Source organism: Lycorma delicatula, chromosome 6 (genome assembly GCF_047948215.1).
Source record: "Lycorma delicatula isolate Av1 chromosome 6, ASM4794821v1, whole genome shotgun sequence".
Lineage (NCBI taxonomy): Eukaryota > Metazoa > Arthropoda > Insecta > Hemiptera > Fulgoridae > Lycorma > Lycorma delicatula.
Window position 1 is genome coordinate 13,505,797 of NC_134460.1, and position 17,466 is coordinate 13,523,262.

The window sequence follows — 17,466 nt, forward strand, 5'->3', positions numbered from 1 at the left end:
TGTTTTACTGACTGAGTTAGTTAGCACATTTTCTGTTATGTCGCCGTAACCATTAAACTTCTTACCATGTAGCACTTGCTTGAGTGGACCAGACAAGTGGTAATCCGACAGGGCTGAATCAAGACTTTAAGGGTGGGATGAGGTAAAACTTCCCGATGCAATTGCACACAGCTGTGTGATGCTGAGCATTATTTTGATGGATTACAATAGATCCAGGGTGTTTAATCGACACAGCTGGCTTAACTTTGTCAATAAGCATATCACGGTAGTATGTGCTGTTTATTGTCCACTGATCTTCAAAAAATCGACAAAAACTGGGCCTTTTGCATCAGAGAAGATTGTCATCATGATTTTATCTGTTGATAGTCAGGTTCAGAATTTTTTCTTGACAGCTGAACTCGTGTTCGTTCACTCTACGCTCTGTCTTTTTGACTCTGGCTAATCCATGTCTCATCACTGATTAAAATACAGCACAAAATAGCATCACCTTCTTGCCGATACCATTGTTCATCTCTGTGCATGAACCAAGTTTTGTCTCCTTATGTGAATATGCCATTTCTCATATACCCATCTTCCACTTGTTTTATGGAGTTGAGCTTGTTTGTGTTATTGTTATGAACTGTACCAACATTTATTTATCAGTTTTCAGCACTAATCTCAACTCTAATTCATTGGTCTTCTTGGATGATAGAGACTATTCAAGTTTCAAGCGCTGGACTTGAAACTTCAATTGGACATAGAACAGTGCTCATTACTCACTGAAGTTCAACCAGCTTTAAATTTGTCTACCTGCTTGTAAAAATTTCCTCAGTTCATTCAACTTTGTCTGTAGTGTTTGGTCATACAAAAATAAATGTTAACTGGTTTTTTACCTTTGGGAAGCAACAAACAGATCACTACGCGCTGTTCAACTAATTTGTGAACTTGGAAGAGGACTCGCCATTGTAAAATGAGATTTTGAGGTTACAAGCAAAGCAATTTTACTCTGATCAAAAGCTGATCAGAAATCATCGTAGGGTTACCAACTTACTGTTCTGAAAGTGACCCTCTTACCAACTGTTTTACCTCCACAGCTATTAGTGTCTTTAATTATTGAATGACCTTTGTATTTTGTAGTTTTTTTTTACATGTAGTATTTCCAGATGTCTACTTTAACACTATTTAATGTGTTCGTATTTTAAATAATTAATATTGACTTAGTCACATTTATTTTTTATTTTATAATTAATTTCTTTATTTTGTGGTGCTGCTCTGATCAAGATTTTACCACAGTTTTCCTTGATTCATCCAGAAAAATGCTAAGGCAATACTTTTCTTTTATCTATGGAGTAGCATATCTACCCATTCCTAATATATATGAATGTGTATTCCTGTTATATATGTATTTGTGTATATTTTGTTTGTTCATGTAATATCAGGTTACAGAATAACACAGCACAATGTTGTGTGTATATATATATATATATATATATATATATCTTGTGTGTATATATATATATATATATATATCTTGTGTGTATATATATATATATATATATATATACACAAGATCTGTAAATAAAGTAATGAGACTAGTTTTTTTTGGCAGCCAAAGTGGCAACACTGTAAAGTTATTAGGTAAACATGGTTATATGAACAGCTGATTTATATTAGGTATTAATTAATATTTTTAGTCTATTGTTGCTACGTGTGATGTAAACAAACTTTTCATGAAACAAGTTTTTGTTGTGTATTACAAAAATGAGTGATACTAATTATGAGCAATGTTGCGCAATCAAGTTTTGTGTTAAACTCCGTGAGAATGGTACTGAAACTTTTTCATAATTGTAAAGTGCGAATGGTGATGACACTCTGTCACAAGCCCAAGGTTTTAGTGGTTTAAAGATTTTCAGATGGCCAGGAATCAGCTGCAAACGATCTGTGCTCTGGAAGACCATTAACGTCAAAAGTGGCAACAATGTTGAGCGAATCAGACTTTTGGAGTTTTTGTCTACAGGACAGACTGTAAATCAATATGTTTATCGAGAAATTTTTGAAAGACTGCAGAAAAGAGTTGCCTGCATGAGATCAGCCATCAAAGACAACTGGATGCTGCATGATGACAATGCACCTTGTTACATTGCACTCTCAATTAATGTGTTTTTGGCAAAGAAAAACATTCCTGTAGTTCTTCAACACCTTATTCACCTGACTTGAGTCCCTGTGACTTTTCCTGTTTCTGACTTTAAAAAACACCTCAAAGGAGACCATTTTGGAACAGTAGAAAACATTTTAAAAAATGTAACCAAGCAACTGATGGATATTCCAGTTTCTGAATTATAATACTGCTATGAAGAGTGGGAAAACCATTAAGCGTTGCGTGGCTTCCCAAGAGAACTATTTCGAAGGTGATGGAGTCCATGTAAAATTGGATTGTAAAAAAAAGTTTTCCTGAACCAGTCTCATTACTTTATTTACAGACCTTGTATATATGTAAAACGTATAATTATGTACTGATTAGAATAAAATATTTATATATTTACTGTACACTATACGTTTTGAAACTGCTAATTTTTACACAATTTGTTTATTTTCATAATCTATTACCGTTAATAGTATTTACATATTTTTGTATTCTTTTTATTATTTATGCACTATTTAATATTTGTTATATGTTGTGCTTTTCAGCTTCTGATGGTGATGAATTGGCCAAAATTCAGAAGGTCAAAGTTATTAGGAATGAAAAACGAGAAGGTTAGTTGATTAATATCACCTTTTGTTCTTAATTTCTTTTGATGATAATGTAATTCTAATAGTTATTTAATATTTTTTATTAACCATAATTGTGTCATGAAAGTTGTTGATCCATTAATCCTTACACACATTAAAACAGATATTGAAGTGAAAACTTCTTTAGGTGGGTTGTGCGGAGATTTAAGGTTAGACTTTTGCATGGGAAAAAAAGAGCTGACTCATAATCAAAAATCATCATGAGATGCTGGAGCTATATATATTGTAAATGGGTTAGTTCTCACAGAATACAACAGATGGTACTGATGTGTAACCGCATATTTAAAATAGTTTAATATAGGTTTTTTAAAAATTGTTGGTTTTAGCTAATTTAGAGATGAAATAATTTTTAACAATTAAAAATTAGTTTGCATTGATAAAATATTTATTTTTAGCAGTAATAAGTTATTTTAATTAAGTAGCCTACTTAATAATTTTTAACTCTATTCAAATAATCTCACATCAATCAACGTCATCTCTTGCATTTTAAGAGATATTGTGCATTCTAAAATTCTAAATACATGCAATACAGTACATTAGTACATTCTAAAAAGCAAATGCAATAAATTATACTTACATAAATATATATATATATATATATATATATATATAGGCATAGTACACACAACGCGGTAGATAAAGCATATACTTTATATGCCATTCGGGATATTCAAAAGAATAAACATTTTTTTTTTTACATTTACAATTCCTAATAATTTACTTATAGTTAATTCACTAAATTTTATTATATATTTTTATTACGATAATTCAATTATGTAGGATAATGACGATAGTAGACAGAATTCAATCAACAGTCAGAAAAGAAATACAGATGAAGAAAGCGATGATGATAATTATAAAATGAATAAAAAATATGAACGTTCAAAAGAATTACGTTAAAAAAAAATTCTCAACGATTACGAGATAAAACTAGAAATAAAAAATTACAAAAAATTCATACTTCACAGATTGCTAGTCCATCAAACGTTGATGTTCCAGATATTTCAGAAAATACAAAGTTGCAAACAATTCATACATCACAGATATCAGATCCATCACAAGTTAATGTTCCATTTATTTCGGAAAATACAAAAAAAGTTAAGCATTCACGCATTCCAGAATCTTCAATATTCAATTCAGATAGTGATTCCGACTCGTTTACACAAAATATTAACAATTTTATTACAAAAGATAATCAAAATTTCTATTCTAATCATATCAGTGCACATCTTGAGTTCCATAAGCAATTTCTTCAAAACGATTTTGGTTATGTTTGTGATATTTGAGATAGATTATGGTTTAAAAATATTCAAAAATGAAGTTACATCAAACAATAATATTCAATTTATAAGAACGCTACTCACTAATGATAAGATACCACAAATTAAGATATGCTCAACTTGTTTATCTGCAATTAATAAACAATGAATACCACCTTTATCTGCATACAATGGATTCAAATACCCTCCTATTGAATCGTTTGAATCGTAAATAATAATCATTGCATATATTAAATAATGATCAATGATATACACACATCACTGAAAGTAATGATGACCTATATTGTCATCATAAATTTAAAATTAATCATGCTATTTGGAGTTAAAACAAATGTTTTACTATGAATTTTTCAGTAAATCAACTGTTTCAACATGTGAACACACATTCATCATTGAAAGTAGCCGTTCTTTAATGTGTTCGAATAAACCCGTGAAAAGCCAATAGCCAATTCTTTGTTGGTTCTATGTTGTAATTTTGGGAGCATCTCAAACCCATGTTTTACTACGTATTTTGCAGTAAATCTACTCTTTCAGCGTGAAAATTTAACTACAAACAGGGGATATTCGTGGAAAACACACGTTCATATTTTGCATCAAATTGGTCCGAGGGGTCAAAGTTTAAAGTGGCTATTGAATGTAAACATAATATGCTACTTGTAATACATATTAATTCAAAACAATTGCGATCCCATACAAGTTTTCACTTTGGCCATGCTGTCTTAAGCACACATATTTTTAAAATTATTTCATATAATCAAAGAGCGAATGCATTGTAGAATTGGTATCTGTCTGTCATCCAGTTGTGTATGTGATAATGACTGAACATCATAGTTGATCGTAATGAAATTGTACTGAGAATTTTCTCATCAAGATCTCTCAGTTAATTTAGAAATGAAATTCTTTGTGAATTTCTAATTTTACATTAAAAATATGGACTTATAAAATACTTTTCTTTTAATATTTAAAATAATAATTAGTTTTTTTTTAAGTTTGACATCTACATAATACTTTGGATATTTGATGTAATTTTTTAAATCATTTCAATTATTAGTTATTTATTTAATTCTAATATAATTATTCTCTATTATTTTAAAATAGTAAATTAATTTGTTTTAAAAATTGGGAAAAGAAAAACAAATATATTTAATTAATTAATTCTACAGTTAAGTAAAGAAATGAGTAATTTTGCTTTATCAGTAATAAAATAAAATACAAAGTAATTATTGTATCATCAACGTGATAGTTCCACAGTACTATGAACCATAGCATCCTGAGTATTGAATAAAGCTGAGAAATGTAAATAAATAAAGAGCCAAATGTACAATTTTAATTTAATAAACTGGTTCTTGCATGTAGATTATAAAAAGTCATTGCATGTGACAAAGTCTCACTGCATGTTTTAGCCGTTGCTGTTGGCGTATGAAAATAAAAGTTGATCCAACCTAATATTTATTTAAAATAAAAATATTTTTTTCATTAAAAATAACCAAAATAAGTTGTATTAAAGTTTTTAAAAATACACCTCACAGTGGTTTTAAGAACAGTAACAGCCTGGCAGTTAGTCTTGTCTAATTTTATGATCACTGCCATAAATTTAATCCCAACAACCAGTTTATGCTGACTATTATTAATATGATAGTAAAATTGATTATATCCATAGTATTTTTAACTTGAAAAATAAATGAAATAATTTTCCTTCCAAAAGTTGCTTTAACTGGATATTGTAAAACATTTACCTTCCATCTAGGATAAGATCTTACTTTTTTTAATACTAAATTCTATATATATATTTAATATTAAATTCTGTTTGTATATATTTATATATATTCTCATGTGTATATATAGTTTTTTTTTCAAGAGAACTTGTCTGAACGCATTATATTTAGTTGTCGTCTATTAATTTAATTTTTAAAATTTGAATTTTTCAATTTGGTTTTTAATTCACTCATAAATTATTCATCCTAATATTCTTGTAAGATATAGACATTCTATTTAGATTACATACTACTGAAAGTAAATTTATTTCATTTACTCTGCCATGTTTTATTATTAAGTTTCTTTGAAATAAATGCATCTATAAAGAAGTTATTCTTAATTTAATTAAATCAATAAAAGCACAGTTTAACTTTTAATGCTCTTAATGCTTTTATTACTGTTAAAAAGAGTTTTGTATGCAATTCCATTATCATAATTTAATTTATTTAGTTTTTTGTTGAAGAAAATTATTTTAAATTCCAATTAGGTAATAAGTTTTTTGCTTAATTTTCATGAGTAAATTTTTTAACATTATAATATAGTTTTAGTTATGAATAAATGATATAGAAGAAAGGATGGGAAACATTTTTTATATGAGGTATAATAAGGATTATCTAATATGATCTATAGAAAATTGAAGTTTTGTTAATTAAATTTTTTTGATTATACTTCACTCAGTCTTTGATTATGAAAATTAATTGAAAAAATGTTCAAATGACCATAATTTACAAGAATCTACAAGAACTGCTTAATAAATTTTTGAACAAATTTATTTGAACCCTGATTCTGATTTACTTTTGAATATTATTTATTATCATAAATAATATTCAAAAGTTTTCCCTTACTCTTGATAGAAAATTTAAAAAATCTTATTTTTTTGGAATTTACCAATTCAAGGTACAGTTTAACAAACAAGTAAATTGGACAAAAGTAAATATTCACATAGTTTGCTAACAAGTTTTGTGAAAACATTTCTTCTTTAATTTTAAACAGATTCTCTTTCCTTTTTTAGCCTTTTTTTTAATGTACTTAAACTACTATTTAGACTAAAAGTCTAAATTAAAAATACAGATATTTTTTAACTTACATTATTTGATACTAATATCTTTTTAATGTATTTTTTTTAAAGCTGTTATCCAATTAAAACTAACCAATGAGTCCATGATTTGAGTTTGGTATATATAATATACCAAACTAAAATGTCTTGATGTCTTGGTTGTGCCATAAGCACAACCAAGACATCAAGGAGGCAACCTGACATGAATCACAATTTGATCCCAAAAATAACATAGCCATCCTTAAGAATAACAAGCATCCTTTATCAAGTTTCTTAAGAAAAGTGAGGAATGAGGTATTTTTCCTTTGCCTTCCTCACTTAGTTAAATGTATGATTTCATTTAGCATTATATGTTGGTGAATATGAGAAAATATTATTAAACATTTTCAACTTTTTTTGATTAATTATAAGTATTTTTAAATTCCTGGATACAATAAAAATCTATTTACACATGGTTACTAAAGGTGGTTGTGTAGTATAATTAGTAAAAACAGTGATTGTTATTTAATAGCTACACTGTAAATCATAATTTTTTTTCTCTTTTTCATCTGAAACATAGAATATTCTAATAAGCCAAATTTCTTTAAAAAACAGAAAAACTACTCCGATTATGAATCAAAACAATTTCATGAAATCTGTTTCTCACTGGGATTTATTTTTTTAAATAAAAAAAAAATAGACACACTTTCGGTATATCCCTTTCATTTTTGATTCCTGTATGGGGGTTTTCAGTCCCCCAAATTCGACAATTGTGACTGTTAACTTTCCCATGTATGAAAGGTTGCCTCATCACTAAATAACAACATACCAAACTAATTAGGACTCTTCTCAATACGGTGTATTACCTCTGTAGCAGAGTAGTATTTTAGGCGAAGATCATTTGGTCCAATGTGATGAAGGAGTTGTAACTTGTATGCTCTCAGAGCCACTTATGAACAATATCATGAACAGTGGAATGAGAAATTTGCAGTTTGTAATCAGCCCGCCTAATTGACTTTTCAAGACTGACTGTGAATGCATTGCATATATGATGCACAGTCTCATCACTAATTGAAATTTTTGGACGACTTCCTGTTTATAAAACTTCCAGTCTCTCTTAAAGTCATATCCCGCTGAAAAATAGACTTGGCTGCAAGAGGATCAAAATTCCATTCAGTTTGTACACTGTTGAATATTTGTAACAGATTGAAACTCCAGTAACCAAAGCATGCACTGAACTTTCTGTTGTGGGTCCATATCTCATCTGACTACAATTGCATTAAGAGACAGCTTGCCTGTGCACGTGTAGTCTGCTGACCTTGAGAGTATGCAGAACAAATTTTGGGAGATATTTCCTGTTGATTGAAACTTCATTTAAGAGATTATAACTAGTTTTCTAAATATAGACCATTACTTTTGGATACCTTTAGCCCGGACACCCTGTACTCCAAAAACTTCTAAATTCATCGTAAGGAGAACTAATTTATGTTCGTATGTGTGTTTTAATTAGTTTTTATCATCATCATAATTATTAGCAAGATTACTCATTTAATAAAGTTATTATATTTTGAATTCGTGTAAAGACAAAATATAAACATTGTTTTAATATATTTAAACATTTTAATTTAAACATTTACATCTTTATTTATTACATTATTAATTAGATTTGATATTACATCAATTTATATTTAATATTTTTTCATCGTTTTGATGAATTTATCCTTTTCTCAGGGAAATTATTCATTGAAGAAGGGTAGCTGATTTAGAGGTCCTAACACTGATAGTTAAGACATCCCGTTATATTTTTTGTTAACACACATTCTCTGATGAGAATGTGTGTTAACAAAAAGTAGTATAGACTTCTTAACATGTTTAAAAAGGCTATACTACCAAAATATGGGATGACCTTTTTTATATTTTTATACTGAAGATCACATCAGTAAAAAAAAAAGTTTTTGTAAAAATAATTTGCCGAGCAAACTGCTCTAATTAATACTACTACTACTACTACTACTAATTACCAACTAAAATTAGTAGTTTTTTGTTTATTACCCAAAATATTGAGATATCATGGAATGAAAATTTAGATAAACACCATTCTGAAATTTACTTACGTAATATTTTCAGATTTTTCTATTTTATAGAGAATATTATTTTAAAAACATACTTTTATACATATGTCCACTGTTTTGTTTTTTAAATATACATCTATGTGTGCAGAACTACTGTAATGAAATTTGTTATATGTTTTTAAATGACAGATAAATCTGGAATTTTATGTTTGTATATTTTGCACTAGTGGCCATCTTAATTTTTAACTACACAATAGCTCAAAAACTACTGCAAAGTAATTATTTGTTGTGGCTTAAAATGTTAAGTTTCATTGTGAACAAAATGACATCATGTTTATTTAAACTGGACTTCAAACTGTCTAGTTATAATAGAAAATGATTTGTAAATTTATGCTCTGATTAAAAGATCCAATTTTACATACAAATTTTTACATACAAACTGTTGTAGTTTTTATTTCTTTACTTCTTGATGATATTAGTCAGTATCACATATGTAAGTATGTTGCTGGAGTACCACTAAACTAGTGATGTTTGACAAAATCTGAACATAATATAAATCTGATTGAAAAACAAAATTTAATTGTTACTTAAAATTAAGAAATGGAAATTTTAATCATGAAGATCTTATGCCACATAATAGAGGAGATAAAAACTTGGTATGAAATTATTTTATAATTCTGAATGTAAACTCACATTTACATTCCCCATTATAATGCAACTGTTTGAGGTGTGATTCAAAAAAAAAAAAAACTAGCATCATTTTTGTTTGACTATGAAATGCTTAAATTTTTAGGTAATAAACAATTACCAACAAATATTAATAGTTATTTTTGTTTATTACCCAAAATATTGAGATATTGTGGAGTGAAAATTTATACCATTCTGATATTTAACTATGAAAAATTTTCATAGTTTTCTTTTTTGCAGAGAATATTATTTTAAAAGCTTACGTAAAATTTAATTAAAATAGCCTATTCCCTTCTGGAAAAATAAATTTCTATTTAAAAAACACAAAATATGATGGGCAGATGATAAAATGACATGGTCCGTAAACATCATCATTTTATTCATTAATTGCACTTATGTTAGGTATCCCATTGAGATTAAAAAACATCAACTTCTTTTGTACACTATATATATATATATATACACACACACACACACACACACACACACACACACATTTTTTACAGTTATAACAAAACTTACAAATTCCTATAACTTAAATTTATTTTGAATTTGTTCTTTGTGTTTGGGTTTATCCTTTAACCACCCAGGATTTCTTTTGTTTCTCATGAATACTAATTAGTACAAATAAAATGGTACCAAAAGTAATTATAAATAGTACACACCTTATTATTTTTAATTAGTACGTTTCCATACCACCAATAAGATTAACACATTATTAGTTTATATCTAGTGGTGCTAATCCTTCATAAGTAAGAATTCCCATCTCAGAAAGTAATACTGAATGGTGTGATTAGTTATTTTGTGAGAAAACATCTGTTTTCTATTATCATTACAGTCTTCTCACATTCACATCTAGTAAATTAGTCTGTAAATGTTTATATACCATATTTTTAATATAATTGTTTTAATTATATGAATTTCTACAAGTATTAAAATTTTGTATGAATTGAGTAAATCAGAATCAAATATTGCTTTACTGTTAACTTGATCTAATTTTTTCATTCTATTTCTCGTTAATTTTATTCTCATAATTGAGATCAGTTGATCAACTGGTCCTCCATCCAATTTTCAAGTACTATACTCAATTTTTTGTAGTACATCACAAAAAAAAAAGTTTGGCTAAAATAGAATTACCTTTTTATTTGGCAGATATCTGTGGCTCAAAATTTTATACATTTAAAAAAAAACTGTATTTACTTTATTTGTACATCAAAATAATAAAATGTTAAAATATTTCTTGAGAAAATAATTCATAAAAAGAAATTTGCCAAGAATTAACCCTGTTTGAAAATTCAAAAATAATTTTTTCTACTTAAGTTGTTACAATGTATCAAAACTAAATAAATGCTAAAAGAAATTTATTTTTAATCAAAAGGGTGTATCAGTTCAGTTAAAATTTTCTCCATACAAATTATACTAATTAGCCCATAAAAGATTGTAAGCCCAGTTACATTTCAACATTTGGTCCTGTTTTATTACAATAGGCAAATCATTCTGAGACATCACCATATATTTTAACTAGATTTTTAAATACCAATAGTTATACATGAATTCCATGAAAAATAATGATACTTTCAACAGGATTTGAACTTAGATCCTATCGCATTGCAGATTATTTGTTACAACAGTGATTGATGAATGAAGATTACCAACCCACAGCAATCGTTGAATCTAAAATTTTAAATATTTATTTTATTTATTAGATTAAATATAAAAATATACTTTTTATTTTGTTTTAGTTTTATCTACTCCATTTGCATCATTGTTTTTTTATTCATTATTTCTTTAAAAAAGTTAATTTGTTTATATCAGTCATGATTACTTCAAATTAATAAATCTTAAAATGTTCAATTTAACTTTACTTCCTGGCATTATTCTAGTTAATATTTCAGAGGAATAAATACTGCATTCAGGAGGTGGAAAAAAAGTTGCAAACAAAGGGTCTGGTTTGGAAACCCCGTAATAATAATAGCAAAATAGGGTTAGCTGGATGTATTAGCATACTGATTTTATACAAAAGTATACCACCAAAGGATAGGATAAGAGTTATTAAATTGAATTTTTAATGTTGTAACATGTAAAATATTACTTATCTAGCACACGTGAGTGAATATCTGCCCTGTGTAATAAACTCAACGAGTAGTTAGTGTTTATTATGCACATAAATAACCAATTATTACAGATGAATACATTTAATATGGTGTGGTTGGAATAACTTTTTTTTATGTTAACTAAATTTTATTTTAAGAGTAAATAAAAGTTATTATTTTATTTATTTTAACTTTTTTTTATGTTAACTAAATTTTATTTTAAGAGTAAATAAAAGTTATTAGAAAGAAAGTAAATAAAATAATATCACTACACATTACTACTATCTCTTATAAAAGAAATCTGTTAATTTATTTCTGTACACAGTAAATTATCGGATTACCTTCCACAAAATCTTTGTTCAGTAGACACATATATTCATTTTTACTTCCTTCTACAAAGTAAAGAAAGTATTGCGATTGTGAAAAATTTCAGTTTCCAGATTTCAACGGAAATATAGATTTTCACCATCCCTGAATCCATTTTGACTAGTTTCAACGTGATGTTTGTACGTACGTACGTATGTATCTCGCATAACTCAAAAACAATTAGCCATAGGATGTTGAAATTTTGGATTTAGGACTGTTGTAACACCTACTTGTGCACCTCCCTTTTAGATTGCAGTCGACTGAACCAAAAGTGTCCAAAAAAGCCCAAAATCCAACAAAATTTTGATTTTAGACTTTATCTTAACTGCAGTAATAACCCCCTCATTGAGAGTTTTTCAATGATATATCGTAAGTGGTACTTATTTTCATCGGTTACAGCCAAATAAATGTTTAATTAATGAGATATTTGAATCTTACAAGGGTAAGGCACTTCGGTTCAAATCAGGACTTGATCTTCTTTTTTTTCTAACTTTTTTTTTAATTTAAATATATTGATTTATTAATAATTATAAATTCAATAACAAAAAAAAAAAATATATATATATGAAAAAATATCAGAAGTTTTTAATGAAATAAAATTTTATATATTTTTCATTTTAAAGAAATGTGTAAATGTAATTTAATAGGAATACAAGGAAGTCATGTGTTGTCCAGATAAGATTTTTTTTTGTCTACATAATGAGTATCAAATTTCTTAGGGCTTATTATTGGAATTATAAAAAATATTATTATATTATAATAATATTACTATAGTCTTTTCTGTAATTTAATCATCAAATAATGATTTTTGTTTGTTTCTGGTAAACAAATAATTTATTTAACCAACACAAGAAGTGAATTTTTTATAGTTCAGTTGATTATTTTCTATGAAATACAATGAGATGCATCCTTTCTCATTACTGGTTCTCTGTATGTGGGTCTGACATTGCTATTTCATCCATGCTGAAGATACTAGGATCTTAATGATAGAATTGATGCATCCTTGATACTAGCTTGTAATCTGGTGGGGGTGAACCATGAATAGACTTAGTATTTTATTTTGATGGCATGTGAAAATTGTGTGCAATTTTTAGTGTTATTTTGTAAGAATCTAGTAATTATACTCAAGTAGCTCTTTTATTTCTTGAGAAAAATAAATTTCTCTCATAATAATTATTAGGTTAATCAGTAATGAGCTGCTCCCATGAAGATAAAAATGCTATAATTTCAACCAAGGTCTTGGAAGAGATAGATATGCCTTGATTTTCCTCTAAGTAGAATTGTTTATTCTGCATTGCACTTTTCTGATGGTATATCATTCTTTTTTACCAGGTAGTGAGATAAAATAAGAAATAAAGAAGCTTTGTATTTTCTTATCCTGCATTCTTTCTTTCTAATTTTGAGTTCTGTGATTGTAGTTCTTTCTTCAATTATATTTGCTTGAAGTACTGGAACTTATTGATCCAGTGCATTTTTAAAAATTTTAATGTAATTAGGAAGCCCATCTTTACTTGATAGATACTGTAAGCCATTAGGTGTATTGTACAGCCTTTGTGCAGGATGCAAAAAGTCTTTATTCAGGTCCCAGTTAGCCTCCCTACCAGATTACAAGATAACATCAAGAATATATCTATCATTAAGGTCGTGGTAGCTTCAGCATGGATTAAATAGCAGTGTCAGATCTAAACGTACAGAACCAGTAATGAGAAAGGATACACCTCATTGTATCCTTGGTGTATTATCATGGGATATATTATTTACAGACTGATTCTGGAACTCCTTTTCCTATTCAGTGGTGCACAATAAGCTTAATGATTAAAGTGCCTATTTGTAATATCCATGTCTTGTAATCATGTAAAAACACAATTTGCAGAATATCCAGCATTTGTAAATTATTAAGTTAATATTGATATATTAAAGCATAATGCTTTCAGATTATCCCAAATAATATTAAAAAACGTATTATGTTATCCATGTAGCAAACTACATATGTATATATATATATGTAGTATATATATATATATATATATATATATATATATGTCCATGTGCAAATTTTTAAAGCTTATCAGTTCATAATTATTTTCAAAGGCTTGTTAACCTTCTTCAAAGCTACAGTTAGCTGTTACATAAAGCTTAAATAATATTAGTAGATGTATTAAGCCTAGAGTTTACAGTTGTACTGCCTATAGCTACAGCGTGTTTTGAAAGTTGCTGTGTTCTGGAATTATGGAAGTATTATGACAAAACTTTCTAAATTATTACTTTGTATTTTTTTTTCATTATTTTATAGAAATGGATATTACAGTAACTGGAATAGTTTATAAAAGGTGTAGAAAATAACCTCTCTCAACATCAGTAAAACGCTGCACACATTTCAATTATACACTTTAACCAGATTATTTACTGGAATGTCTTGTATGTATGCCATTATTGCGGTTTTTAGTTTGTCAGTCGTGCATGGACGGTTGTGATACACTGCTTGTTTCACAGCCACCATATAAAAAGTAATCTGTAGGAATCAGATTGGGCAATCGTACATGCCACAAATCCTTCAAAATGATTTGTTCACCAAAGACATTTAATTAAAGCATCATTGACCTGTAAGCTGTGCATGCTGTGGCATCATCTTATTGGAGCCAACCATGATTCAATTCCATTTCTGTTAACTGACTAATGGAAATTTGTTAAAAAAGCACAATAATGATCACTATTAACTGTATTTTCAAAAAGATTGGACTTATAATCTATGTTGTACTAGCATTGACCCAGACTTCAATTTTCACTTCTTGTAAAGATTGTTCGTGTAATTCATAGGGTTAGTTGTTGACCGCAGTCATGTATTTTGTGAATTAATATACCCTTCAAGATGAAACCATGCTTCATCTGTAAAATACATAATTATAGTAAATATACAAAATACCGTGTACAAACAATTGAATTCGACGCATTCAAGCGCTTTTGGAATTAAATTCCATTTTCAGAAACTCTAATGTTTGTCCTATTTATAGCATTTAATTAAAACTTCACATATATATTGTAATAAATTCATGATATTTGTGTAAAAACATAACAGTTGGTCAACATAAAATTTTAAAATTATGTTACGTATACATGTGAAGTTTTAATTAATGTTATAAATAGGATGAGTATGAGAGTTACCGAAGATGGAATTTTTAATTCTGAAAGCCCATAAACGTGTTGAATTCAATTATTGGGAAGCAGTTTTTTGTATATTCACTATAATTATATACTTATATCAATGAGCCATGCTTAACAAAATTATTATAAAATACGTAATGTTGACGATACCTATGGAATTCTGGTCAGTAGAACGTTTAAACCATTACAATAATTTAATCTTTTGGCGTGATCTGTAGGTTTCAGTTCTTGAACACACATTACTATATAGGGGAAAAGTCTCAGTTCTTTTCTTACAGCTTTATGTGCAGGAGCAAGTCTGTCAGAATATCTTTTTGACAGACTGTATTGACTTTGATGGACTTTCGGCCATGGCATCTGAAATATCAAGCAGCTTCTGTTTGTTCAGTTTAGATGCTCATTCACTTTGATCAGTGTCTTCAACAGAGCCTATTGCCTGAAATTTTTTGATAAGAGTTCAAACTGCATTGCGGTGAGGAGGAACAGGAGTATTTTGAAAGTTTTCAGAAAACTTGTTTTTCTCTAAATCAGTATACTTTCACCTTCATGAAATATGTGTTCAATGAGAAAAATGTGTCCCTCTACTGAAAGAACAATTATTTTTCTCACAACTATTGATTCCGATAAACAAAAACAACTCAAAATGAAACAAAGCACAAATCGACAAGTTACGTCTCGGTTTATTACTAAGCCACCCCCAATGAACCCACAGGACTTCAAAACTAATGCCAAAAGAATAGAATGCACCACATAATTAATTCTAAAGCATACTGCACAGCGACTTTCTGAACGAAGTGTATTTCCTTTCCCTTCGGAAACATGTAGTCTATAATCAAACGATCCTTGATATATTTGATGTGAAAGATGCATTCTTACAACAAAATTAATCTTACTCCAATGTGCATAGAATAATAATTACTAGTCAGCTACTGGTATGTCCAAGAAATAATGATTTATCTGTGTATATAAAAAAATTAAAGTATGTATGAATGTATGTTTTACTTCTGATTATTATTTTAATTTTTTTAACTCTAATTATGAGTATTTACTCTTAAAAAGTCCGATCATTATGAATTTTATCTTTTTGTGTTTGGTGTTTTAAATACTATATATTTTTTGTTTTTTTTTTTACGTGAGAGGGTGGAAAAATTTGTTGTCAGATGCCTAGCAGCCCATACTACTGGGTGTGTGAGGTTTCCTGCCAAAAACTCACAAAGCAGGAATTCACTGAAAAACCTCCCCCTAAAAACAACATGCCCCAGAATCCACCATGAAGGCATTACCTGGGACATGCTGCTGCTATCATGGGACACAGTAATGGGCCTGCAGACGGGCCAGGTAAGCGCAAGCCTTAAGGAGTCCTGCATACCCCTTCATTGAATGAACAACAACCTGCTAGTGTGGACTGCTGCCGGCTCCGCGTACGAGTGGTGGCCCACCAACCTATGCCCCTGATGCCTTGTGATGGATAACTTTCCCTATTACATATTTAGAAAATAATATACTTACTGTTTAGAACATACATTATTTCTTGAGGGTGCTTACATATTAAAAAAGAAACTGAATAAAAAGAAAGAAAATTAATCTGGAAACTGAAATAAGCAGAGTGCAAAAAAATGATGTAAGGAATTTGAAATAATGATTGTTGACAGTGTTTTTACAATTGTTTTACACATCAAATGTGCTGTCATTTACATTTTATTAAATGAAATAGACTACTAATATTGTAATATAATATATATAAAATATTGTATCTCAGTATCAATATATATTCAGTTGATTTGTTATGATTTAAACCTTTAATGAAAATTAATACATACATTTAACCCTTCAATGAAAATAATCTTAATTGAAATACTGCTGGTTAGATTGATTAAGATAATTACCTTGCCACATTTCTGACTCGGCAGTCACGATTTCAAATTGTGGTTGCCTTCTCTTTCAGTATGTTCACTTCTAGTTTTCATCACTAGAATTCTAATTAATTGTATAATTAGGTTTTCTGTCTTTATAATATAAATTTCTTTAAATCAGAATATTTTAATTTCATAGAGATTACTTTAAATTATATTTCAGAAAATTGATTGGTTTTCCATATTGTTATTTATTATTTAAATACACTGTATATATATTTTTTTTAAATGTCAACAGCCTTATTTTTAATTTGTTTTAAAATATGATTTTGAATAACAATGAAAATAAAATAAACTTTTATATTTTTTATAAGCATCTCATTTTGAAGGCCA

The 17,466-nt window shown here is 28.3% G+C and overlaps 1 protein-coding gene across 1 annotated transcript in view; it reads left to right on the forward strand.

Moving 5' to 3' along the window:
* The window catches only part of LOC142326564 (polypeptide N-acetylgalactosaminyltransferase 2-like), a 155,120-nt gene that overhangs the window by 105,671 nt on the left and 31,983 nt on the right, over positions 1 to 17,466 (forward strand). The window contains exon 5 of the mRNA XM_075369144.1: positions 2,668 to 2,733. Within this exon, the coding sequence (XP_075225259.1) occupies positions 2,668 to 2,733 (66 nt within the window). The remainder of the gene's footprint in view (positions 1 to 2,667; positions 2,734 to 17,466) is intronic.